At 49.3% G+C, this 26,781-nt stretch overlaps 2 protein-coding genes across 2 annotated transcripts in view; one reads left to right on the top strand and one right to left on the bottom strand.

The window, feature by feature from the left end:
- Positions 1-1,385: 1,385 nt before the first annotated feature.
- The window catches only part of LOC142557005 (voltage-dependent calcium channel subunit alpha-2/delta-3-like), a 210,538-nt gene continuing 185,142 nt past the window's right edge, over positions 1,386-26,781 (bottom strand). The window contains exons 29-37 of the mRNA XM_075668523.1: positions 25,785-25,939; positions 16,609-16,650; positions 15,217-15,279; positions 13,857-13,927; positions 13,695-13,770; positions 12,370-12,422; positions 12,215-12,273; positions 9,894-10,246; positions 1,386-8,351 (exon numbers count right to left, since the gene is read on the bottom strand). Of these exons, the coding sequence (XP_075524638.1) occupies positions 8,238-8,351; positions 9,894-10,246; positions 12,215-12,273; positions 12,370-12,422; positions 13,695-13,770; positions 13,857-13,927; positions 15,217-15,279; positions 16,609-16,650; positions 25,785-25,939 (986 nt within the window). The 3' untranslated portion in view covers positions 1,386-8,237. The remainder of the gene's footprint in view (positions 8,352-9,893; positions 10,247-12,214; positions 12,274-12,369; positions 12,423-13,694; positions 13,771-13,856; positions 13,928-15,216; positions 15,280-16,608; positions 16,651-25,784; positions 25,940-26,781) is intronic.
- LOC142557890 (uncharacterized) lies at positions 18,437-20,869 on the top strand. Its single transcript, XM_075670096.1, has 2 exons — positions 18,437-20,060; positions 20,855-20,869. The coding sequence occupies exons 1-2, from the start codon at positions 18,555-18,557 to the stop codon at positions 20,867-20,869; spliced, it is 1,521 nt and encodes a 506-aa protein (XP_075526211.1). The 5' UTR covers positions 18,437-18,554.

The following is a 26,781-nucleotide window of genomic DNA, read 5'->3' on the forward strand; positions in this document are numbered from 1 at the left end:
GAACGGCATGTGACAGCTGCGGTTTTCTAGTTTCTGTTTCTTGTTCGTAGATGCTATGCGCAGGAAAGCGTCGAGCACGATTTTTTTTTAGTAGAAACCAGAAATCAGATGCGAGCGCAAAAGTAAGCGATGCCTATGCTGGTTTACACACTGTTGTACTTGTCTATGGCGTTTTCCTGCTGAGTTAAAGCGTCGTCTTTTTCTGCCGTAAATACACGACCACAATGTGAGATAACTTACACCTTTAAATGTGTGTGGGTGTAAATAGGTCGACAACTCGCGCCCGTACACAGAAAAAGAGGGTGTAATGGTGTGAGTTATAGACCGGCTTGCACCCTCATTCCCTTTTAAAGGCGTAAGTTATCTTAAAGTGCAGCTCTCATTCCAGCAGTGACAAAGCAGTGAGGCGCGAGGCTACGCGTGAAGTTCGTCGCGGACGTGCGTCGCTCTTCTCGAGCATAATAAATGTCACAAAAGAATCCACGGCTGGGCGCGATTACTCGCCGACGTGGCCCGATCCCGAAGGTCGTGAACTGGGTCACTCCCGAAGGTGGTGCAATGTCACATAGCGTCTCCGGCAGCGGTACAAAACATTCGTCTCTTCATTCGGCGACCTTTGCTCCGTTTGCAACGTTCCGTACGAGACGGATTGCCGACGCCAGCCAATAGACGCGAAATGAAAACGCATGTACAACTTGCGTTCAAACGTCGCATTGGGAAGCATCGTAATCGTCGGTGAATTTTTTTTCTTACGCTTTTTACTTTTGAATATTCGTTTAGTTCAACAATGCACTTGCGTTTGGTGGAGGGTCTAGAAGAATGAGGATGCATGATGCACTTGCGCGCACGAGCGTGCGCACGTAACGTACAGCGCCTGTGGTGGTTGTGCTTGCGTAACTTCGTTTAACCTCGGTGACAGCTTTGCTGTGCACGCACTTTCACATAGTGAAATGGTGGCTATGCCCTTTTTCGAGGTATAAGGTTACCATGGCGCTTCGCACTACGTACGCCACGTACGACACGCTCCATTACCTGCACTGAAAGGTAAAGAGATAGGCACACTTTGCTGAGAGGGAGATTTCCTTGGTTTGGAAACGAAGATTACGGTTGATACTTTCCACTCTTTGAGAGGAGTACCGCCGTTACGAACCTTGCGATTTGTTTTAAAGACGGCTTAGATGTGTTCCTGACATATCTTGGCGCTGCTTTATCAGTTATACCGGTCTGATCCTGGCGCCTTATTAAGCTTTCTTTTCGAGATTACCAGTGGCGTAGCCAGAGGGGAAGAAGTGAGGGGGGAAGGTGGGCTCCCGGAGCAGGTGCCCCTTCTCACTCTCCCCGTCCACGGTCACTTGCGGACAATAGCGGAAGGAACCAAGACATGATGAAAACCACATACGTGTCGCCTTTAATTGCACCTGGAGGCAGAAGAGACAGTAAATCAATGTTCCGGCGCGGCACCATATATTGCACAGGTCGGCACGCATACCCGGCCAAGCTTTTAGAAAAGGGGTAAACAGATGCATTTGCCGACGAATACCACGACTTAAATAAAGAAGAAAATACAGAAGAAAGGAAAAGCAGACGATGTTGACACGAACAGGAAGAAAACAAGTTCATTAGTCGAACCGTGGGTAGCCATGCATACGGTGCACACACACACGCACACGCGCGCACAAAAAAAAAAGAAAGAAAGGAAAAACTTCATCGAACGTCTTTTTATACAAAAAAGCCTATCGCCTCGCGCATATGTACAGTGCTTCCGCGTGAAGTACTTCCTGCGTGGAAGTGAAACACGAAAAGAGCCAAACAGCGACAGGGGATGAAAAATAAACAAGCAACAACAACAGCACTAAAGCTTAACTGTTCGTCGCCGCAATGGTAGTGTTATTAGGGTTCGCAAGGAAAAGTTAAAGGGACACTAAATATGACACTTGACAATACTGACAATGACACTATGACAAACCAGTTGAGGCTGGTAAAGCATTATTTCAATGGTCTTTATTTCGATAGTCTACCTTAATTGACCGGAAAATGCCAATTAGTGGAACAAAATAAAGCCGAGCGTTCTTTTGAATTTAGCGCCGTAACCAGATCACAAAACGTCAGTGTGATGTCACCAAATAAAAAAAAAAATGTATTTGTGCCATTTTCGCGCCGGAAAGGTTCTCAAACGACTTGCTGTACGTTGAGTCTTTCACTCGTTTAGACTGAAATGTGGTCATTCTTTACCGCAAAACAATTAAAAAGGGTTTAAAGACGACAACATCCGTGACGTCACGGCGAACCGGTGCGGGAACTTGAGGGCGGAGTCGCCACCTGTGGTTTCGGTGCTGCACTTTTTCTCCAGTAAGCGTGGACTTTCTGCCACTGCGGGAGTGTAATTCGCTAATATAGCTGAATTTAACGTTTCACTTTAGTGCCCCTTTATAGAAATACGCAAAAATGTGAGGGAGCCGTTTGCAGAGTTTCACGTGGAGCTCGCAGAAAACTTGCATCCCGTCTGGAGTTACGACACTCCAAAACTGGAAACTCTCTCCGCGTATACAATTGAAAAGGGTGGTCATTCGCATATTAAGGTTATCTTTTTTTTTGTATTCCTTGTTTGATCACCGAGACGTACGGTGCCAACCGTACGCGCACTTCCGAGCCCGCCATTGGGCTGAGACGGCCAAATATGGCGCATTACCTTCAGAAAACAGCGCCTGCAAAGTTCGCGGCTTCGGTTTTTCGCCCGTGAGTGGGTGTTCACTCATAGCGCGACTGTTTAAAGAAATTGCGATAGGTAGTGGTACGCAGTGAGTCAGCGAATGGCTAACATCTATACCGCTTCGGTTTAAGTTATCCTTCATGCAAGCCTGAAGGCTTTCTTTTACACTTGCTACTACATTTGAAAACTGAATTTCTCAGTAACGCCGTCAAGACGACGGTCACCCTACATGCACTTAGTTAAAAAAAAAAACACCATTAGAACAGTACAGGGGAAAAGCTAGGCTGTATATGCAGAATACGCGTTCTGCGCACCTGTGTCAATACCGGCGTGTGAAATCATTGCGCCGTCACAACAATCGAGGAAACGCCGCCGGCGGGTAAGAAGAAAAGTACAGACAATCAACAGGAAGTTCGCGAGTTTCTCACGTCACCTTTCTAAGCCCAAAAAGTCGGTTGACGTCACGAAGCTTTCACGTGTGGAGCTCTAGCACATATAATTCGAAAACAGTCGACCTCGTTGAATGAACAAACAAACGAAAAGGCAAGAACAAAGAGTGACAGTAGAAGGTGGGAAAGCGGTCTAGGTGGTGCAGACAGGCGACCCGAGACAACCGGCAGCATTGTCGATATTAACGTTAACGCACCCGTTGCATCACATATATACACGGACAAACGAAACGTGTCGTGTCGGCAGTTTAATTTCCTCCAATAGGCGCACAAAAACGGCTGCACGCTAGCAGTACGGTCAAGCTTTAGAACGCAGAAAACTTGGTTTGAATGGTAACGGGAGCCCGAGTCTGCAGCGCATCACGACGCCTTACGCTATTGGTCGATTAATCGACAAATCAGCGATGAGTACTCAACAGACCTTGTATGCACAGGCATTTCGGTAAATAGCTTTCGCGAAGACGCAAGTGCGGACGCCTACAACCGTTACCTGAATTTTCAGAAATAAAACCACTCTGACGAAGATTTGGATAACCACACGGAAGTTCCTGACGTGATACCATGTGATCCCAACTAGTCACCCTCCGCTAAAGTTAGAAACCATTGCAATCAAGGAAATAAAGTTAGCTTTGCATGCCCTAATAAACATTATACAACATATTAAATCACATCACAACAGAAAGTCGGCATGACGCTCTTTCTTACCGTCTCAACGTCTCATTCTTAAAAGTTGGCTTTCACACGTTCCTGCTCTAGTAAGTGGCGCAAGTATTTCCCACACGCACCCTATTTCAGCGTCTTGTGACGCCACAACGTAAACACGCCAACAGCGCCATTGCTGCAAGGGTGTGCCGCACGCTGTCGCTCGCGGTGGCGCCTCTTGACACTCCGATCGTGCACGTCACGTCAGCACTATGCTATGGGCGTGACGCTGAAATCCGAACGTTGAACAAACTACGCATGGAGTAGTGACATTGCCTCCGAGATCGGACGGCGTGCACTGCTTACGCCTTCCGCCCGATCTCGGAGGCGACGGTAGTGGATCGTATTTTGTAAGCGCTCCGCTACGGAGGCACTGTTTCGCATGGGACATGTGTAAAGTACTACAGGAAAGAAAGTTCTCGAGAAGGCGTTATACAACTAACAGTTCAGCACCGTGAAAGTTGACGCGCAGTCTTGCTATCTTTCGCACCTCTATTCCCCGACAATTAGAATTTGGTCAGTCACTTAAACACTTCAGCATGCGCCATCAAAACTTTGGCGATCGCGTTCCGTAGAATCACTACGAGCTTCTTGCACCTAACAACACTGCAAAAACGCTAGAAATCGAAAAACAGATGTTACACTCTTCGTCCGAGAAAATTCACCGACAATACCCGAAGTGTGACTATATAGTACACGCTCTAGAACCGGCGTTTGAAGAAATGCCGGTCATTTTTGTGTTTTTTTTTTCTTCCCCAACAGGCGAGATGTATCTTGGGAAGCGTAACTGTCTGTACACGCGTGATAAGATTACAATATTTCACAACGCTGCGCGCCTCGGTAAAGTTTTATGCCGAAGCCCACCATTGCACAAGGACTTGCGTGAAAAAGATAGACGACGAACACACACAAAGGCCGCTATCACGACTTGCACATATCGCTTGAGCAAGATCTGTTCCAGTCGTCTTCCGTGACGCGATGCACAAGTCCGAGCGACAGGCGATCGCGACAACACACACGCGCACACACAGCGACACACGCACAAAGAAGACCGCAGGTTCTTCGAGAACGGCGGGTGTGAACACATCACACTTCGCACCGAATATTCGTAAGTACATTGGGGAAAGAAACGAGAAAAAGAAACGTATGTATGGCCTTTTCGGGAACGTCGTTTACAATGCCAATGCGCATTCCGTCGTTTGCGGTCACAATAGGCGACGGAGAATCTTAAGTTTTTTTTTTTTTTCTGGTTGGCTTACGTACGCTACCCGCAACTTTCTCTTCGCAAGCACGGAGTCGGTGAGGTGAAGTAGTTCCCTCACGAACAAACGGCGTCGAGAGAACTGCATTTATTATTTGCAACTACAAGGAACGCGTAACTTGCTCATTTTAATTCTGTAGCAATTTCTGGTTGGAGAAGCAAAGTCAAGATTGGGCTTTCCAGCGCGTAACGAAACGCTGTCTGTTCAAGTGCGACTACTCCATACGTTAACGCCTCCGCAAGGCCTAATGAAAGCTTAGTCAAGATGGAGGCTGTTCGGCTGTTTCGGTTCTACCGTGCATAGGAGGCGAGCTCTTGACGGCCTTGCGCGGTTGTCGTCAGGTGTCGATGACCATAACAAGCTCGTAACAGGCTCACGGAGCGACGTTGCGCGAATGAGCTGTAACGCCGCTCGGCGGAGACAGAGCGGACATTTACCGCTGGCTTTGAACGCCGTGCACGTTCATTCTTACCGTCTGCTCCGCAACGTTGCCACGTCCTCCCCGAGTAGTGCACTTAAGTCTGACCAAAGTGTGAGCGCCGGTAGCCCCTAACCTGACAACCAGAAGCGGTTAAACAGCTTTAACCTTTGCTGGACAAATGGGTGCTTAAGAAGGGCACGGAACAAGGATGATTCTTATACCTCGAGCCTACTTGTGTTTATCGGAAATTTCCCATGGCAGGAATTATATTTCTCGAGAAGCAGCAGCAAGGAAATGACTACCATGTTAGTCTTTCTTTTTGTTTCTCTCTCTCAATTACAGGCTATCAGCTTGCGCAGACCGGGTGCTCCGACATGAGCGTGTCGTACGCGGCTGTAAGGTTACGATGAACTCACAAGTGACAACTTGCACATTCCTTAGAAATGCGGTTTCAGTGACGTAGCCCGTCATTTCCACGAATACCGGTGTGCGCCAACGAAGCTAACTGTGTTCGAAGAACACATCAACGTACTGATAGATACAACTGGCACTTAGCCTCTCAATTTAGCGGGGTTTTTTTCTTGTTTACGACACCGCCGGATTCTTAAAGCGCTGCCGCTCAACTAAGGGATTCAATGTCGGCTCCTCGGTGATTCTTGAGCTATGGTTTCGTTATCCAGCACCTTCAGCGCCCACTCGAAGAAGCAGGAGTGCAAGTGCCTTCCTCACGCAGCCCATCGAATCACAGAGGAACGACGTCGAACCGTAAGGGGCTCCTTGGACCGTGTGGCAGCGTCGTCTACCACTCCAAAAATAAGGTAGCCCGCCAAATGGAAGAGTGAATAAAGAATGCGGGCCATAATAAGCATGACTTCCTAGATCGAGCTGCGCGCGAATCTCCGGGGCCATTGTATAAGGTTAACATGCTCGCGCCTCTAGTCGGGGCCGCATTGAATGATGAAAGAATACGGACATAAGACCGACCTTCGAGATCGAGCTGCGCGCGGATCTCCAGGGCTATGGTATAAGTCTAACATGCTGGCGCATCTATCCATATCCGGGGCAGCATTAAAGCGAGGAAATGCCGGTATGCGAGCAACTTATTTTTTTTCCAGTCTCATTTCCCGCGTTTTTCGTACCGGCTCTAGGCAGTGAAGAGTGCTACATGGCATGAAAGTGAGATCGCCTCCGATCGAAATGTTGCAAGTGCCATCTATCGATACCCACAGCGACACTTCAACAATCGCTGCTTCACATTTCGCGACCGTGATGCGGCGAGAGGGGACTAAACTAACGCTAAAGTAGCGACAGAAAAACTTCGTGAGTTGCGCGAGAAAATCGACGTAAGTTTCAGGTCATATACGCTAACAGGCGACGATAAAAGGGGAAGGTGACACGCACAAGCACACGATCCTATACAGTGAACTGATCCGCTAAAGACGACACCACAGGCACACGTAAGCACGAAAAAAAAAAAGAGAAAGAATTCAGTAGTGATCCGGGACGCAGATGGCGTTTCAAATCGCAATGTGCATTTTCAGGGGGCGAAGTCTGCGGGTGCTGAAGACAGAGATAACAATCGATTCGGAGTCATTTCACTGGTGCCACATGAGCGGCAGACTAGATAAAAAAAGGTCACAGCCACCGTTCCTAAGGGTAGTCCGGTTTTGATTCTTGAAGGGAAAGAGTCTGACGGTACTGGCTTGCGTTGGCCGAACGCACACTGATATGCCTTGATCGAGTTCTTTCTACGAGGCTCGACTGGTTTCCAAAGCCGTCACGTGAGACGATCCTCCTCGGTCCATCTCGACTGCTTGCGCTTACATCGGTAGAATCAGCAGGGGCAACGACATCATGATATCTTTCAACAACATCCTCGCTTCAATTAAGCGTACTAGCAGGTAGGCGTTCATAGAAATCAACCATCAGTGCGCTCCTCTTGTCGCTTTTGACTTTTTGTCTATGTGCAGCTCTTCATTTAGGAGCTACGTATCTGGAGCTGCCCATGACACAAGGTCGAGCTCTATTCTCCATAAAATGACTTTCGGCACTTTTCTGAAAGAAACTCAGGTCGGTGTACTGAAGCGACGGCTCAAAGCTGGCAGTAGCACTCGTGCTTATATTGCAGCCGCGCTTCGGTCGTAGAACCGATCTCATCTCAGATGGGGAGGAGGGTTTAGCAGGCTTTCGCACTTGCAGTGTGGCGGTAACGGAATCGAGTTTTATCCTTTCTTTTTCGAAGGCGTCTTCCCATCTAGGCGGGCAACTCGGGATGAAGGAAGCAAACTTGTTTCAGGCGGACGTGTGCGTCACATCGTGGCGATGCAAAAATGGTGCGGCTTCTGCGACAAATCGCTGTATGCAAAGAGGCACGTGGCGCAAAATAATGTCATACCGTGGCACGTCCATCGTCGCGCGTAGTCGGGTTAAACGCGCCGACCTCAGAGGAAAGCGCACCCAAACGTTTCGAAGCGACAGTGATTCGAAGCGCGCACACACACAGACCAAAGGGCAGTCGCAGCGGCATAGAGGTTGTCACGTCGTCTACTGCGAGCTTCGGTTTCCTTCTGCGCAGTTTCTTTCGTGCGTCCACATGGAAGCAGTGTCGTGCTCGTGCTTTTTGTTTTTCACTTGCTGCAATCAGCGGTGGCGACTATGTTGGCGGCGGCGGCAGCGGCGGCGTGCGAAGCCTTTCAAACCCAAAAGCAGGACGAGGATTTCGCGAGAAGTGTGGCGGCGAGCAGAAGAGCAAGTGAAGCGGTCTGCGATGCGCTGGCGCGGCCACATTGCCTTTTCAGTTCGGCCTCCTGCAAGCAGACAGAAAGGGAACACGTAAGAGACAAGCGTAAATGTAAGATTTTTCACACTACACGTAAATTGGAAAGCTCCAGCCACGACGGCCCAGGAAATAAGGTATTTTGTTTGTTTCCATTATTTTGATGCGCCACAGAGTCATTTCGGCTTTACAGCGGTGGTGAGGGGGAAGTAACAGATTCAAGAACAAACGTAGACGGAGATAATTACATATTGCACAACAAAAACCTCGACAGATATGGCAACCTTGCGAAATGCAAATAACCTCCTGCAAGCTAATTGAACGCTGGGCAAACTACAGGAAATGAAACACTTCCAAGGTCTTGCAAAAAAGCTAGAACTGACATTTTGCGATCACGTTCTTCAAAATGCACGCTTGGTTGCTACAAAGTTTTGAGATCATACAAGGAGTCCAAGCAGACTGCAGCTTTCCCGCCTAAATTACCATTCCATTTGGCGGGCCATATATAAATGCCGCCTCCTTTTTAAATGCACACATGCTTACGCTTTAAAGTTAGTCGGCACAAATTACTCTAAATATTCGCAAGAGCAGCGTGCGCTTGAATATTCTGGTTATCTTTCGTTACGCCTAAAGGTAGCATCTATGTTATTAAAATTTTAAGAAGCAACGCGCAGTCAAGTTGAGGGCCAGGCGTGATGCTAGGCATGTTATAGCTCCCTCAGTTGCGCATTGTTGGCTCCAGCAAATCTTACGGGCGCTGGCGCAAACTTCGAGGCTCAACATTAGTTTAGACATAATATTAGCGTTATGTAGGACAAATTACCATCACTCAGGGCCAGGAGTGCCGGGTACCACGTGAAAGGGCGTACATCTTTAAAGGTTCACGTGTTTAGCGTTGTAACATGTAAACAGGGCGGTTCACAGTTAAAACATTGTGGTGTACCGATGTTACACAGGTATCATTTCGATTGTGATAGAGCCCTATCAAGATTGAGCTCGATATGTATCGAGTGCTGCTACACGGACGGTTTCAGTCACTACTGTGCTTGATCCATATGCAGTCAACCGCGATCGAACTTCTAGGCAAAGGTCGTATAGGCTGAAGTAAATGCTCAACGATTTACACTGCGTATTAGGCGAACTTATAGAAGTGCTTCAGACCCACTTAGCCGACCCCTGCTGATTTAGAGCTCACCCAACTTGATTGACATCGTCGGACCGTCCAACAGCGACCATTGTCGATCGCGTTCCAAAAGTTCAGTGCCCAATCAGGCTCGGTAACGACCGAATGTGCCAAATGTGACGCAGATATAACCTGCGGCTTCAACTTGGCAGCTGCTGTAGCTTGTAGTGTCGGCTGAGGCACTGCAGGAGAGTGTAGAGAAAGGCGCCTACAAACACAGTACCGTAGCCTGCCGGTAGTGCACAATTACCAGAGGGGAAAATTCGCACTTGCTCTGTGTTTAACAGCGGGCCATACCGTTAACAGTGGGCCCCACTGTTGACAGTTGGCCGTACTGTCTTTGGCGCCGTTAAGAAGGGCGTCCGCGCGAGCTTGTGCATGCACACGTGCCTCGGCATGGTAGTTGATGCAGACGTCGGGCCTCTGTCGCGGCAGGCTGCTCTGGTTGCAGAAGATGGCCTCGTCGGGAACCACCTCGCGCTGTGCCAGCGGTGCAGGCGTGCTGGTGCAGTTGCAGTCGGTGAACACGGCCAGCATGACCAGGTTGCTGGACGGCACCGGCTGCACGATGAACTGCTTGTCGCAGCTGCGGTCGCTGCACTTGGACAGCTTGCCCTTGATGGGCTCCGGCTCCATGGGCTGCATCTCGAACAGCTCGATCTCCATGTCGCAGGGACGCGCCCGCGTCTTGCTAGGGATGGGCGGCGCGTCGTCGGCCGCGTAGTCGCCGTAGTCGTAGTCACCTGCACGGGCACCGCAAGAAGAATGCGTGGTGCTGCAGAGACCCGTCGAAGGCGATCCTCGAAGTAAGCGAACAGCTTTGTGGGGTCCAAGGAACTCAAGTGAACGTACTTGCGATATGGTAGATCAGTTCTTCGGAAGTGCGCAAAGTGGAGGAAAGATCACGAAAAGAGAAAAATTGGCATCTACCTGACTGTAGCTCGAAGCTACAAAGGAAACCAATACGGGTTTCTCACGAAGAAAACTCTTCGCAAATTCAAGCCGCAGTCGGGCGGACGACAATTTTTTCCCCTTTTCATGAACTTTCCGCCTCCTTGCGGGATTCGAAAGAAATGATTTGACATATGACTGCTCGACGACTACGACAGTGTGCCGACGAGGGAAAAGATGACGGCACAACACGACAGCGACGGCAGAATCACGACAGCGTGATGGCGACGGCGGCACGATGGCAATGAAATGGCGACAGCATGACGACGACGGCATGACAACGGTTGCGCACCATGGCTTTCTTCTCCGCTCGTTGACTCCGGGAACGCCAGATACCAGTCGGACCATTCGCATCTAAGAAGGCATCAGCGTAGTCGTCACGTTGTACTGACAGCAGCGCATTGCCGCGGCTGTCACCCGGGCTCTTAGGTGAAGGGTGCTTTCCTGCTTTGAAAGTCTATCCTAGCAGAAGGGTGCACACACAAAGGGTGCACAAACGATAAACCAGAAACTCAGGACCACGCCACTAGATAGAAAAGAGAAATGAACAGGCATTACGCTAAAGGATAGAGTTCACTAGGGACTGCATGGAGACCAAGCGCGACTGTATGATATTTTAGTACAGATTGAGAGAGGGGGAGAACTGGAGCCATATGCAATGCTTAGATCACATAGCCTGTGGTCTATTTGCGGAATGACTGACAATGAAAGCCGAGGACAGAAGCCGAGTACAGCAGAAGCCTTTGGTGGCGTAGAGAGATCGAGAAAGATGCAGGTATATGAAACGGAGGCGCGGTTGGGGTTTGAGATAAGTAATGGAGAAACCTCTATAGGAGACACCGTTGGCCGGCAGTATATACATCAAAGATGGCCGTCATCCCGCGGACGCGCCGTGAGCTACGGGCGCTCGATCTGAGTTCCACAATACCTGGTCCCTCGGTATTTCGTTCACCTTTTTAAGCTGCAAAATTCAATCCTCGTTAACTCTAACGTTGCCCGTTCTGTTGACCAAATGGCTGTGTCTACATCATGCGAAAGTCCACGTGTCGTGGCCCGTGCTAACACGAAGAACTGGGCTTTCTCGTCCTCGAGTACCCCTGTGTATGTATGGCGCCCTTTGCTGATGGACGACAGCGAAGATGAGCCGAAGCAGTGTCTATGGCCTAATCGCATCGCAAGCATTTGCTCCTGCTTGTGACATGAGCTGGCTGCAGGCGAAGAAATAATACTGTTTTGCTGTTTTGAGCGTTGAAGTTTAGTTCATTTCTTCTACGCTCATTCTGAAACATATTGCTGGTTTTGCAAAAGGGAACAGGTGGTCTATTTTCGTGCGGCTACATGTGACTAGATGGCTTCACATAACTTAAGCTTGTTGCTATCGTTACTAATACAGGTAGACGGGCAATGCAGAACACTCAGTAAACACGATGCGGAGCAGGCAAATCAAGGAACGGCATCAGGGAAACCGAATGTTCTTCCTTCTTTTGTATGTGTGCTTTGTGTTATGTGCCGTGTGTTATGTGTCGGTGTACGGTTCTGCGTCAAATTTCTTTCAGCAGCAGACAACTTTAAATATTCGCTAAATGCACCGTTCAGCAACAGAATTCCTAGACCTGTTTTCAACAGATACACGAACAACACACACGCGACGAGCTTTCTGACACTTTGAAGTAAGAAAAAAGGTATGGTGTAATTTTAGTTTTTTAGCGCTTTCTCAGTGGTGAACGCGATTAGATCAGATCCGTTAAGCGCTTGCTTACTTGATGTGACGATCCACTCAAGGCTGAACACGTTGTAGACCTCGAAGTGCATCACCAGCCTGCAGTTTGCAGAGAGACGAAAACATCGTTTGACTGCATGCTCAACAGCGAGTATGACGTATCAGAGATTGTCGGACAGAAACAGCATAACGTACACGACGAGTTTCTTCCAGACCCAGGCAAGTACGTTCCACAGTGCATGGAATGGCTGAAAATAAAATAAACGGGGATCACAGCTTAGTTACAAGTGTTTGGTGGCTCTTGTACACTGTAAACCGATTCACACCTGTAAGAGTCTTTACGGAGTTCTAATAGTCCTTTCTGTCTATAACTTGCACACTTTACGGGTGTAATAAGGGCGTTAGCTTTAGACCGATTTGCCCCCTCAAGGACTCGTAATAGTAAAAAAATAATCAAAAGTATTGAATCTTGAATTACCAACTAGCCCAAGCAACCACCTTAGTTCACTAGTAATTGTCCTTTCTGTCTTTAACTTACACCCTTAGACCCTTTACAGACGTAAGGGTGTGAGTTCTAAACCTATTTGCACCCTTAAGGATGCAAATAGGTCTAGAACTCGCGCCTTCATTACTCCCACAGATGGTGTAAGTCATATAAAACACCATTAAGGGCGCAAATCTGTTTACAAGGTAGCTTAGGTACAGTGCAACAGCGCGAAAAGCAGCCTATGTAGTCCAATGCGCTTTGTACGCGGTCTGCCACGCAAAATCTCAGCAGAACAGCTGACAACTTGAACTGGATGCCTGCCGCGTAGCCTGCTTTCCCATTAGAGTGGCAGTCAAATCTGCTAGCTACCGGTACTACTTCCCGCGTTTTCGGGAATCTATAGTCTTCTTATAAGGCAACATTTTGCTTCAAATTTGAAGTTGTTTTAACTTAATACGCGACAACGCAGCACAGATTTCTAAGCCACCCAACATGTTGGCATCCGGCGCTTGTCGGTTTTTTCTGTGACAGCAGACGAGAGAATAATCTTGGTAGAAGCGGCGCGTGATTTAGGTTACAAGACTGCAACCCCCGCCCTCGCAGCGTACAATGATAGAGATAAGGAGAAGGAAGGTAGGGTTGGTACCAGACTTAGGGCATCACGGGAAAGTTATAGTAAAAGAGGCGCTGGATGGTAATCTGAGAGCTTACAAGGTTTGATTCCGTTCATTGTCGCTAAGCAGCACGACAGTCGATGAACACTTTAGCCGTACGTTGCGCTGTTAATTAAATAATATGAACTCATTTCGTCTCAGGCCAAACTCTCATACTTCTACTGAGGTTCTGTAGCTTGCATTTAATGCTCGTCACCAGGGGAGCGAAATTGACGGTCGAATCACTACGGCAGTTGAAATCTCGCCAGATACGCAATAAAACAGCGAATTGGGAAGTATGTAACCAAGTCCCCCCCCCCTCGTTTTGTTTCTTTCTTTCTCTCTCTCTCTCTCTGTCTCTTTTTTACATCATGACTCACACTTGTCCGAAAGTTCGCGGGTCCAGACGGTGTTATCTTGTCCTTGCAAATAGCTTGGTAGTCATATATTCTCACCCTAAAAGAAGAAAGAAGAAGGTAAGAAAATGAATGAATTTTTTTCAGAGCTGAAGTCGCTTTTGGTAAGTGCTTTTGAATACTCACCTCTTGTAAACGTTGTACTTGACCATTGACAGGAAGAGCGTGTCGTCTATCTCACCGAAAAATTTTCCTACCTGATAAGTGGTAAGAAAAAGAAAAGAAACGAAATCAGTTACGCGTTTCAAGGCTTCCAAACAATGCATTCAACTCATTTGCAAAGCCCCTACAGACGCTTCTCACAGATGCTTCAACTACACAACCGGTGAGTTAAACTGTACGTAACTTGCTATTCTTAAAAGACAAACCAAAATAAAGTTTAAATTTGGACCTCAACCTCTTTAAGCAAAGTACGGACACAGGCAAAAAAAATATACACGAACAAAGCAGGGGCTTCAACTTTGAGGCTCCTAACCTGGAACCAAAAAATAAAACAGTTATCACGATTTCCTAAACTGCATCTGTGTCCTAATGATACTGAAATATGACGCATTAGTTGACAACATATGTGAAATCATTACATCGTTTATGGGTTCTTGGCAAAAGTCTTACAGATTCTTCGTTCATTCCACGATTTTGCGTACGATACGTCAAATACCCATCGTGGCGGCTCATTGGCTATGGAGTTGCGCCGCTGAGCACAAAATCGCGAGATCAAATCCCGACCACGGCGGCCGCATTTCGATGGGGCGAAATGAAAAAGCGCCCTCGTACCAAAACCCCGCTATGATGGCGAGGCACACTGTACTGGGGAGCTCCGGAATCAGTTTTACAACCTGGGGCTCTTTATTATGCACCGAATGCAGGGTACGCGCGCATTCTTGCCTTTCGCCCACATCGAGATGCGACCGCCGCGGCCGGGATTCAATCCCGCACCCTCGGGCTTAGCAGCACAACACCAAAGCCACTACGCCACCACGGCGGGTAGAAGATCCTGATGAAAACCATCATATATTTGCAGAATGCTTGCTGTCAACAAGGGTCTCAGCGGTGCAATGACACAGACACGTCCCACGAGTGCATCTTTGGCACCCATGCTGTCTAAGTGCACGTAAAATCTTAGCGCACAAACTCATTCGTGAAAGGGATAAAATTGTCATCCACTGTTGCTGAAGAGAAGCTAAAAGGGAAAGCCATACGGCTCTGTCATGAAGAAAGGCGTCGTACTTGGAGAATTCGTCCTGGTCCGGCGATCAATACCGAAACCAACGCCTTTCCGGGGCGGTCGGTCTCTCCACTATCCGAGCTAACCCGTAGGCTATAGCAGATCCCGACGCGAGGGCAAATTATTCGACGAAGCCCAGAGACACCGCACAAGCACTGTGGGCTTCCGCGGGACTAGTCTTGCGATTTGTGATGCGCCGACTATAGCACTGCACCGAATTAAAGCTTTCGGTTCATGCGCGTGCGCGGATTATTGACTCACTTGACTGCGATTGCTCGATACGATGACGAAGCCGTTGTTGTCTAACAGGAAACAGTCCAAAGCCTGTGAGAAGCAAGAGAAAGAAGCTGTTAGAACGGCAGTGACTTTCGGTTTGAGCAAAGTCTATCGATATTTTTTTTTGTTTCCTTTCTAATATTTCGAGAATTTTGATTACACTTAAGTTTAGCTAGAAATTCCGCCTTGCTAGCTTGGGCTTCCCTTAAGTTCGCCAGCAGTTCTACCCCTTAGCACCTCAATGGGCTCAGGATGGCTCAATTGGAATTCATATCCTTGCCGGTTACACAACCCGTGTGCCATAAAAGCGTCCACCGCTTCAATCGTTCCAACGTATTAAACTATTATGTTCAAAATTATTTCCTTTCGAGATAATTCCAATATCTGCAATACTGGTCTCTTTCTAGCGGTTATGCACCCCATAGTTCCATATCCTAAGGTGTTAATTTGATTCAGATATGGTTTACAAGAAGAAAATAATTTCAAATCCACCTGCTGTTTGCCCAATAAAAACGTATGCGCAAGCACCATTGTTTAGGAACAGGAACAACACAGGCACTCACGACAGTGTAGGGGGGGGGGGCGAGCTCCCATAATAGCCTATGCACTATTATGAAGGGACCCTTCACTGTGTAGCTGCTAAAGTTAGGGGACCCCTTTTTATTCCATCACATGTTGTGTTCACCGAGTTGCGCTTTTCCGTTTTCAGTGGTTGGCCCACCTAACGGGGGACGCACAGTAACAATGAGTAATTATTAATTGGCCTGCGGTCACTAAAACGGCATCTACCGAACAGCCCCCTCCCCCTCCCCCTAAACATGGGCTACGCCACGGGTCCCTTCGCTCCCCTTATCGGGAGCCCTCCGTGTCCTGCGCTGTGGCAAAGCTTAGCGGAAAATAACGAGTATGGCAGAAGTTAGAAAAATAAAACTGCATAAGGCTACGTAAGCCAAGTAACGTGAACATGACATGGCGCACCCTGAAACCAGACGGGAAGGTCTGCTATTATACAGGTTCTGCATCGGTTGTACCTAGACCATCACGATAGTGTTCTGGCTATTGTGAAGGGCCCATTCACTACAGTCAGTTCCAACAGAGTAAGCAAACACGCGATTCGGGTCAAACTAGAAGCGACGTAACACGTGTTCAAATATTCCGCTTACAAATTTCAGCCCCGCTTCCCTGCACGCACCAATATAACACGTACGTACTACAATGCAAGTTGTTTCGGGCAGTGCTGATTTCAAATAGCGGGCCCGTATACGTAGGCGATTGCGCGCTTGCTGCGGCAAATTAGTGTCGAGCGCAGACTGCGTCAAGCGCTAATTGAGGCAAATTAGCGCCGAGCGCTGCGAAGTGGCAGCTGTGTCAACATACCTCGTTTCCGCAGGTGTACAAGCAGGGCTTCTGGTTCTCGCACTGCAACAAGGATTTCAAAGAAAGAAGAGGGACAGAAAAAAGACAGGCGAGAAGTTAGCGCACTATTTACGGAAACTCTAATTACATTGCGAATTGCGTGAGAAGAAAGATAAACAAAGATGGCGTTGGCCGCGAATGGGCGCAACGCATAAGACACGGATACGACCGAAGAATACGCAACCAAATATCTTGTTCAAGTCCTAACCAGGGGCGTATCCAGGAAAGCCCTTCATTGGGAGTTGCCCAAAGGGGGGGGGAGGGAGGCTATGTTGCTCAAGACTTCCTCAAGGGCAGCAGCACTGACATAGCCGTGATAACCTGACCATGGCTTACTCCGCAAATAGCTGACGATGAGCTTTTCGCCATGCTCACGCCATCATGCTGAAATAGGACACACTTCTTGAGGGACTAAATAGTAAATACCGAATGTGGCTGTAAGGTCGCTCTGATTGTTCGGGTTCTTAAGTGTCACGAATCAGCCACGTGCTTTGTGCATAGAGAGGGGGTTCACTTGCCCCCGTGTCAACCGGGCGACAGTTGCTGTGTTATGTGGGGTCACAGGCACCGCGCGGTGTTGGGTGACGCGTCGCGACAGGTGTCAGGTGGGCGAGTGCCGATTCCGGGAAGTCGGCATTGTGCGCACGGTGTTGGCAGTCCGCCGACGGTCACACGAGTCCACACAGACCAGCCTTGAAAGGGACCGCTGTACAAGGTATTGTGGCTGTGGCTCCCGAGTGCCTGACTAATTGGAGGCGCCGCCGAGGTTAAGAAGGGCTTAGCAACGCTGACCCCGTTCCGCATGCAGTGAGCAGGGACCTAATCTTCTACGCGTCCGGAACGCAATCGCCAGCCTTGTTGTTGGGTGCGGCTGCCGGTGTGGTGTCGAAGGCCAGCTTACAGTGCACGCTGTAGGAATGCGGGGCACACGTAAAGAGTGCATTCGGACGACGGCGTCTTGGAAACGCGCACTCGGAGAACTTTGTCTTGTAGACAATAACTCTGAAGTACAAGGAGGGCCATCAGTCTCCCACGCGGACAAACTTTGAGTACGGCCGCACTACGTGGTATCGATGCCCCTGCTTCCGAGACATTTGCGGCCTAGACGCCGTTGGGATTTGAAACGGTCTAGCGACAACTTGTTCGGGCCTGGCGTGTTTTGCTGACCCCGTCACTAACTACGGAGAAATGAGAGGGCATCGGAGTTTTAGGGAAGAAGGAAAATAGCTTTGTTTTCCAATATGTTTATTTTGAAGAGTAAGCCCATCCCTGTGGGTTGTGGCTTAACAAACGGTTGACTCTGATTGGCAACTGAACCTGTGGGACGGGCCAACGGCCCTACCGCCTTTTTTTTCTTTGTGTAATTGGGCTATAAAAATCGGGACGACATGCTGTCCCTCAGACTTGGCTGAAATCAGGATTACTGATAGATCAGTGAGGCTCCGTGCTATGTACGTTAAAACGAGTCTGGGCTCTAACAGTCATTGAGACAGTCGAAGAGTGAGACTTTGTTTCTCAATTGTTCAACTTTGTAATGTATTTGTTTTACCTGCCATGTATATAGAAAAGTTTGCGTATAAATATTTCTTGTACATCTGATCTGCATCGCTTCCTGCCTGCGTTTGATCAACAACTGCCGATCATCGTCCGAGAAGCTTCAAGTTCCAACAGTGAAGCGAGGACGGAGAACGAACGAAACTTTACTGGCGCAGTCGACAGGATCGGCAAGCCCCACAACGAGCAACGAGCAGCGAGCCAGGCGCAAGGAATCGGAGGGCCACCAGCGAATTCCGCAAGGGTTGCAATTCATCTGGACAAGGACGTCAGGCGGCGCCCCCAGCAGCAACGGGTGAGCGGGATTCCTTGCGTTTTGTCTAGGTTGGCATGGCTGTTGTTCAGTGAGGTTAATGGTGTTCACGCGCAGAACAGCAAACGCGATTGAGGCTAACATAAACATTGATACTGCATCTGAACAAATAGAGGGTCAGAGACGGCAGGAGCTGCAACGCGTCGGAGAGACCGAGTCTGAGACGTCGGATACTGAAATGGATAGTGAGGCGCAAGGCGCTGCGCAGGCTCCGAGCACGACGGATCCAGAAGCCATGGCGGTGAGACGCCTGGAGCTGGAGCTGGAAAAGGTGCGCCTACAGCTAGAGTGCGAGCGCATTGCTCTACGGAGAGTGGAGCTTGAGCGGTCGGACAGGCCGCCTTCGGTGTCGGAAGGAAGCGATCGGCGCGGTGCCATCACGGATGGAATAGCACAATGTGCTAAAGTGCTTAAGGCATACCGGTTGCCGTGTGACGCTGACGTTCCGATATGGTTTGATGAGGTCGAAAAGTTGTTTGCATCTTTTCAAGTACCAGCACATAGCCGTGTACATTTGATCATGCCTGCGCTGACTGAGCGGGTCCGTTATCTGTTGCGTAGCCTGAATGATGAGGAATGTACGGATTACGAAACTGTAAAGAAGGCGGTACTAGATGAACTTAAGCTCACGCCAGCTGAATACTTGGGGAGGTTTGAAAAGGCATCTAAACGAAAGGAGGAAACTTGGGCTCAGTTCGCGTCCCGAGCTAGAACTTATTTGGCCTATTACCTTCAATCTCGCCATGCAAACACAAAAGAAGCTATGACGGAGCTTATGGTCGCTGACCGTATGAAAGCCAGTCTAAGCTCAGAAGCCCTTGAATATGTTCTTTTGCGGGAGGGCGAAGAGTGGTTTAAGCCAGTGGAGGTGGCGAAAGTGCTGGAGACTTTCGAGCAAGCTAAAGGGAAAGGACGAGCAACTAAGCCAGCCGCAACAGCCTCATTGACGCAGCAAGCAAAACTAGCTAGCCCGCAGAGGACAAATTTAAAATGCCACGTGTGTCATATACAGGGACACCTAGCCAGAGACTGCCCAAAAGCTTCAAATAAAGAACAACAGGGGAAGGCACCGACTGTGCAAAAACAAAGGGTACAGAAGGTTGCTGTTGTAAGTGAAGAACCTCTACCAGAGCAAGAAAGGGTGCTTAGCGCTAGAGTAGAAATCTTAGCTCAACATGCTAGCTCAGGGAGGTCAAAGCTGGACCTAATCCCTATCATGTGCGGGGATATAGCAACGGAAGCTGTGTTGGACACAGGTAGTGAGATAACGGTCGTCCGTAAAAGCATGTTGCCCGTAGTTTTACAGGAGCCATCGGGAACAGTAAGGCTCGAGTCGGCATTCGGAAAGACCATTCGAGCTAACCTAGCTACGCTGCCCGTAGGCATGCATCGCCCGGGCGCTGTGATACAACCGCAGAGGATCGATCTGGTGTGCGCGGTTACAGACGAACTTGCAAAGGGGGTTGACTGCCTGTTGTCAAAGGAAGATTGGGAACTACTACAGGCGCAGGAAAAAGACGAGTTTGGACGAGAAAGTATTCCGCGGGTAGCCAATTCCGTTGGAGTTCGATCAGTCGAAATAGTTGATAACACTGAGCCAGACTGCGGCCTAAGTTGTGAAGAAACGACAGACAACATCCCTGTATTGCAAGATAATAGTTTCATTCAAGATGTCACTGGGGTGCCCAGTCAGCGGGAGAAATTTCGAGCTGCTCAGCTTGCCGATGAAAGCCTGAAAAAGGCCTGGAATGATGCGAGAAACGGTAAAGCTGGCATGTTCGTGTCAGATGGACTTTTGTACCATTGGGATTCCTTAGCGGGGGTCAAGGTCAGACAACTGGTCCTACCAGAAGAAAAGCGCAATGAGGTATTGCAGCTCGCGCATGAGTCATTGTGGGGTGGACACTTAGGGCCGAAAAAGACAAAGCTCCGGATAAAGTACAGTTTCTTCTGGCCAGGAATGGAGAAGGAAATCGCTGGGCATTGTCAGACGTGCCACCAGTGTCAAACACGTTCAGATAGCCGTCAAAGCGATAAAGTCCCCATCACGCCGCTTACGCGACCGGAGCATCCATTTCAGGTGGTCAATGTGGACATCATTGGGCCTATTGAGGTGCCATCTGCGAGGGGCCACAAATATGCTTTGTGTCTTGTCGATCTTTGCACGAGATGGCCTGAGGTAGTGCCGCTCCGATCCCTGACAGCGAGGGCCACATGCGAGGCTTTACTGGAGATTTTCAGCCGTACTGGAGTGCCGGAAACGATCTGTTCAGACCAAGGCACGAACTTTAAAGCTCAACTGACACAGCTAATGTTGGAAAAACTGGGTTGCTCACCCAGGTTCTCCACTGCTGAACACCCTGAGAGCAATGGAGTGGTTGAGAGATGGAACAGAGTCCTCAAAAATATGTTGTATCATGTAATGGAGCGGGACCGAAGAAACTGGGACAAGCTCATCCCCTTTGTTCTGTGGGCTTATCGCGAAGTGCCGCATGATACCACCGGGGTGGCGCCGTTCAGGCTATTGTACGGTAGAAACCCAAATGGGCCCCTATCAATATTGCAGCAAACTTGGACGGGTGAGATCGCGGTGCCCTCAACTCTGAGAGAGAAACCTGCCAAGTATTTGCAGCAGCTGCGGGAGCAACTAGAACTAGCCGCGAGTGTAGCTGAATTGACAAGCACCGAGCGCCAGAGCAAATATGCTGAAGTTTACAATAGGAGGGCACGGACTAAAGAATTTAAGGTCGGGGACCAAGTACTCCTCTTTGACACAGATCGGGCAACCAAGATGGCTGCCAGGTGGTTGGGTCCTTTCACAGTTATTGGGAGAGAGAGAGAACACTCGTATCGCTTGCAAACAAATGACAGAAAGACTTCGGTAGTGCACGCTAACCGACTCAGGCCGTACTACGCTAGAGTGAGTCATGTGGGGGTAGTGTTCGAGGAAGACGGAGAATTTGGTGAGGTAGAATACGCGCCGCAAGCTCTATGCACTTCAGTGAGCGAGCACCCAATAACTGAAGACAAGCTAGCTCATTTGGGTTCAGATGCGCGCATGAAAATCGAGGCGGTATTTGAGAAACATCGCTGCGTCTTTGACGGAAAGCCTGGGAGGGCACAAGTAGGGCGGCACCGCATCGAACTGGAGGAAGGATGTAAACCAAAGAGGACGTTTCCTTACAGAGTCCCTGAACTATTAAAGAAAGAGGTTAGTAGGCAAGTGAAAGAGCTTCTTGAGTTGGGCCTGATATATCCGGTGGAGAGCGAATTTGCACACCCGGTTGTGTGTGTTGGTAAGAAGGACGGGTCAGTGCGCATGTGCGTCGATTATAGAACGCTTAATGCCGTGACCAGAGTAGATGCCTTTCCAATGACCAATCCACGGGAGCTGATCTTCAGAGTTGGTCACTCGAATATTATAACAGTCGTTGATCTGAGGAGAGGATACTGGCAGGTACCGATGGAACCCCAAAGCGAACATCTCACGGCATTCGTGACACATGATGGGCACTACGCATGGAAGGTAATGCCATTTGGGCTGAAAAACTCTGCGGCTACCTTTCAACGGATGGTTAATTCATTGCTGGCTGCACACCAAGCTTATGCGTCAGCATACCTAGATGACATTGCAATCTTTTCAAATACCTGGAAAGAACACCTGCAGCATGTAGACATAGTGCTTAAACTCCTAAGTGATGCTGGGCTTAAAGCCAGCTCTGAAAAATGCCAGGTAGCGCAAACTCATATCCGCTATTTGGGACACATAGTTGGCTCTGGAACTCATGCGCCAGACCCTGAGAAGATAGCTGCCATAGAAGGCCTTGTGCCACCTCACACAAAGAAGGAGTTGCGAAGTCTGTTGGGGCTTTGCGGATATTATCGGGACTATGTCTCAAACTACGCCGACGTGGCTAGCCCGCTTACAGCTTTGACAAGGCGAGGGGTTCCTAATTCAATTCCATGGTCGGAAGAAGCGCAGTGCGCGTTCGAAAGTCTGAAATTAGCTCTCTGTCAGGCTGTCGCCATGAACACTCCTGAGCCTCATCAGCCGTACTGGCTATTCACTGATGCGTCGGCGACGGCGGCCGGTGCCTGTTTAGCTCAAATGTCAGCGGACGGAAAAGAAAAGCCGATCGCTTTTGCTAGCCATCGCTTTAACCCGACACAGGCGCGCTGGTCGACTATAGAAAGAGAAGCCTTTGCTATTATTTGGGCACTCAAGAAATTTGACTACTGGCTTTTCGGAGCAGTGGTGAATGTTGTCTCTGACCATAACCCATTGTCATATTTGACAACCAGCACCCCGCAGGGGGCCAAGTTAGCAAGATGGGCGCTTTCACTACAGCGCTACAATGTAACGGTGCGTCACCGGAAAGGAACAAGTAACGCCAACGCTGATGCATTGTCAAGGCTCTCGAATCGTTCATGGGAGCCAATCGAGTAAAGAGCAGAAAAGAAAGGATAGACAAAAACAGCCATGCCAGCTGGGACAGGCGTGAATGTTCCCGTTCACCCGAAGGACGTGTGCGTGGGACAGTTCAGCCTTGATGGAACTTTCTGTGGTTGTTGTCGTCCATGTGTGTGAGGGTTATAAGACTGTGGACATACTATGTATATAACCTGCATATGTTACTTTGCTGCTGTTGTGCCGTGCAGTGCGTTGGAGTGTTCCTGTACATACATGAGTGTTTCTTTTGCATGCTCACTGTCATGAATGTGTTGAGCTTTCGCCCTTTTCTTTTATCGCTGTGAAAAAATTGTTTTTTGTTTCGTGGTCCTTTTAGTTCATTTTCCTGTTCCTTACGGGCTCCGCAGCACCCGTGTTGGGCAGCGTATGTCAATTTTCTTTGACGGAACCTTCAGAGCCTAAATTTTACGATACAGCGCCCTTTGGCTCTTGTAGTATAGCTGGGCACATTGTGAGCCCAGTATACTCTTTAGGAGGGACGTGTAAGGTCGCTCTGATTGTTCGGGTTCTTAAGTGTCACGAATCAGCCACGTGCTTTGTGCATAGAGAGGGGGTTCACTTGCCCCCGTGTCAACCGGGCGACAGTTGCTGTGTTATGTGGGGTCACAGGCACCGCGCGGTGTTGGGTGACGCGTCGCGACAGGTGTCAGGTGGGCGAGTGCCGATTCCGGGAAGTCGGCATTGTGCGCACGGTGTTGGCAGTCCGCCGACGGTCACACGAGTCCACACAGACCAGCCTTGAAAGGGACCGCTGTACAAGGTATTGTGGCTGTGGCTCCCGAGTGCCTGACTAATTGGAGGCGCCGCCGAGGTTAAGAAGGGCTTAGCAACGCTGACCCCGTTCCGCATGCAGTGAGCAGGGACCTAATCTTCTACGCGTCCGGAACGCAATCGCCAGCCTTGTTGTTGGGTGCGGCTGCCGGTGTGGTGTCGAAGGCCAGCTTACAGTGCACGCTGTAGGAATGCGGGGCACACGTAAAGAGTGCATTCGGACGACGGCGTCTTGGAAACGCGCACTCGGAGAACTTTGTCTTGTAGACAATAACTCTGAAGTACAAGGAGGGCCATCAGTCTCCCACGCGGACAAACTTTGAGTACGGCCGCACTACGTGGTATCGATGCCCCTGCTTCCGAGACATTTGCGGCCTAGACGCCGTTGGGATTTGAAACGGTCTAGCGACAACTTGTTCGGGCCTGGCGTGTTTTGCTGACCCCGTCACTAACTACGGAGAAATGAGAGGGCATCGGAGTTTTAGGGAAGAAGGAAAATAGCTTTGTTTTCCAATATGTTTATTTTGAAGAGTAAGCCCATCCCTGTGGGTTGTGGCTTAACAAACGGTTGACTCTGATTGGCAACTGAACCTGTGGGACGGGCCAACGGCCCTACCGCCTTTTTTTTCTTTGTGTAATTGGGCTATAAAAATCGGGACGACATGCTGTCCCTCAGACTTGGCTGAAATCAGGATTACTGATAGATCAGTGAGGCTCCGTGCTATGTACGTTAAAACGAGTCTGGGCTCTAACAGTCATTGAGACAGTCGAAGAGTGAGACTTTGTTTCTCAATTGTTCAACTTTGTAATGTATTTGTTTTACCTGCCATGTATATAGAAAAGTTTGCGTATAAATATTTCTTGTACATCTGATCTGCATCGCTTCCTGCCTGCGTTTGATCAACAACTGCCGATCATCGTCCGAGAAGCTTCAAGTTCCAACAGTGAAGCGAGGACGGAGAACGAACGAAACTTTACTGTGGCCAATCAGTTCAGCGTAAGCGCGGAAAGGTGGATTGAGGTTCATAAAAGGAAAAAAAAAATTTGTCGCCCACCCGATTGCAGCCCGAAGCTACTAGGGAAATTCATGCGGGTATATCAGAAAGAAAGCTTTGCAGAGTCAGAAAATTTAGTCTTGGTCCGGGTGACAAATCCAGGTCAAACGCCATTCAGGCGAGGTCGATCCAACATCTGGCCTAACCAGGAGACTAGCGTATTCCAGGCCGAGGCCGAATGGAGATGACAATACCAAGTACAGGGTGCTGAATATGGGAAAGTTCAGTGTCCCTGTGAAGCGCGATATGAATATTGCGGTCCTTTCTAGGATCGTGCTAGAACTGAGCGGATGACAATTTTGAATATTAAGCGCCTTCCGCATGCGTGATTTGCGGCATTTCGCCTACCCAGAAGTGCCCACCACAACCAGTGAGAAAATTTCCCGAATACTCCTTGCGTTTCTCGGCGACGCTAGTTTTTTGTCAGATGTCTCGTGACCTGCTCTAGTGGCATCGCAAAAGACGCCGAGACGGAACAACTGCCAGCTTCGATCGCCACCGTCTGAAAAAAAAGAAAAAAGTGATCTCTACCTACCCCACAAAGCAAGGAAGGCAGCTTTGATATGAATGTTATACGAATGTTAGGTGATTGTTATTGTGACCGCAAACTTTTCGTTTCGACCGTTTCTCAGCCCCGGCCGTTTTTCTTCGCGTGCTGGTAGAGTGGACATTTCATGCCACGGCGGGTTTTCTGCTGTCTGTAGGTTCCTTCGTACGTCGCACTCCGGAAGGACGGACCTGCCACCCTGGCCTTGGCTTCGTCTGCGGGCTATGACGGACGAAGAGATACCACCAACACCGCCGCTGCCGGTGACACACACACACACACACACACACACACACACACACACACACACACACACACACACACACACACACACACACACACACACACACACACACACACACACACACACACACACACACACACACACACACACACACACACACGCACACACACACACACACACACCTTGGACGAAATGTTGAGGAACTTCTCCTCGAAGACCGAGTGCTTGATTTGCAGTCCGACGACGGCCGCCGGGGCCTTCTTCTCCGTGCCGAGAAACACCGCGCGGCTACCGGTCACGTAGACGGGGCTGTTGTCGTTGGCCGCATACCGGGCACCTGCGACGAGTCAGTGCGAAGTTGGGCGAGTGAGAGTTTCCGGTTAAGGGTTACCGAGCGTCGGGGGACGCCAACCGCCGGGCATACGAAAGAACGCAAAGTGAGCACAAAGGAGAGCTAAAGGCCCATCGGTGGAGGCTAAGGTCTGCGCCCACACCCAGAGTTGGTGGCCGGACTTTCACTGCCGATACAAGTGCGCTGATGCGAACGGCACGCGCTCTCGCACGGCGAGACGCGTTCGGCACCGAGCGCCAGCTATCGAAGTTATTCGAGACGCACCTGCTCTCCGCCTGTAGTATCGCTACGAATCCGCTGGTTAACGGCTCCGTACTCCGTGGAAATACGCAACGGAACAACAAAGGCTACGTGAATTTCCTCGTTGCGGCAAATGAGCGCCTTCGAGAGCCCTTCATTCCTTTAATAAAGTGAATAGCTTGCTTGTAGCGTTCGGCTATTCATTTACATTGGCAATCGTCGTTGAAGGTTTCTACACAAATTTCGAGCCTTCCTAGCTTCATCGCTCCAGTTACAGAGCTGCCCTCTTCGACGACTTCGAAGCAGCGGGTATCCAACCAGAACGCTAGCTGCTGCAAAGCGACTAGGAACTGATCGTGTAACTCTCGAAACGGCTTCAAACATTATTTTAAACATTTCCGGCAAAGGCCGTCTCGTTCGCTATGAAGAAAATCGCGATTTTACGGAATACTTCATGGCTGCCATGACTTCGGTCGACTTCATTAAGCGTAATGTCAACAGCCCTGTCAGAGGACGCTGCCAGCAAAATGAAAAAAAAAAGTCGGAAGATGAACACGTGACTACAAGGCGTAGCACTTACAGGGATC

This window comes from Dermacentor variabilis, chromosome 9 (genome assembly GCF_050947875.1).
Source record: "Dermacentor variabilis isolate Ectoservices chromosome 9, ASM5094787v1, whole genome shotgun sequence".
Lineage (NCBI taxonomy): Eukaryota > Metazoa > Arthropoda > Arachnida > Ixodida > Ixodidae > Dermacentor > Dermacentor variabilis.

Coding starts and splice junctions, on each gene's coding strand:
- LOC142557890 (XM_075670096.1), top strand. CDS start 18,555: ATGGTGTTCACGCGCAGAACAGCAAACGCGATTGAGGCTAACATAAAC.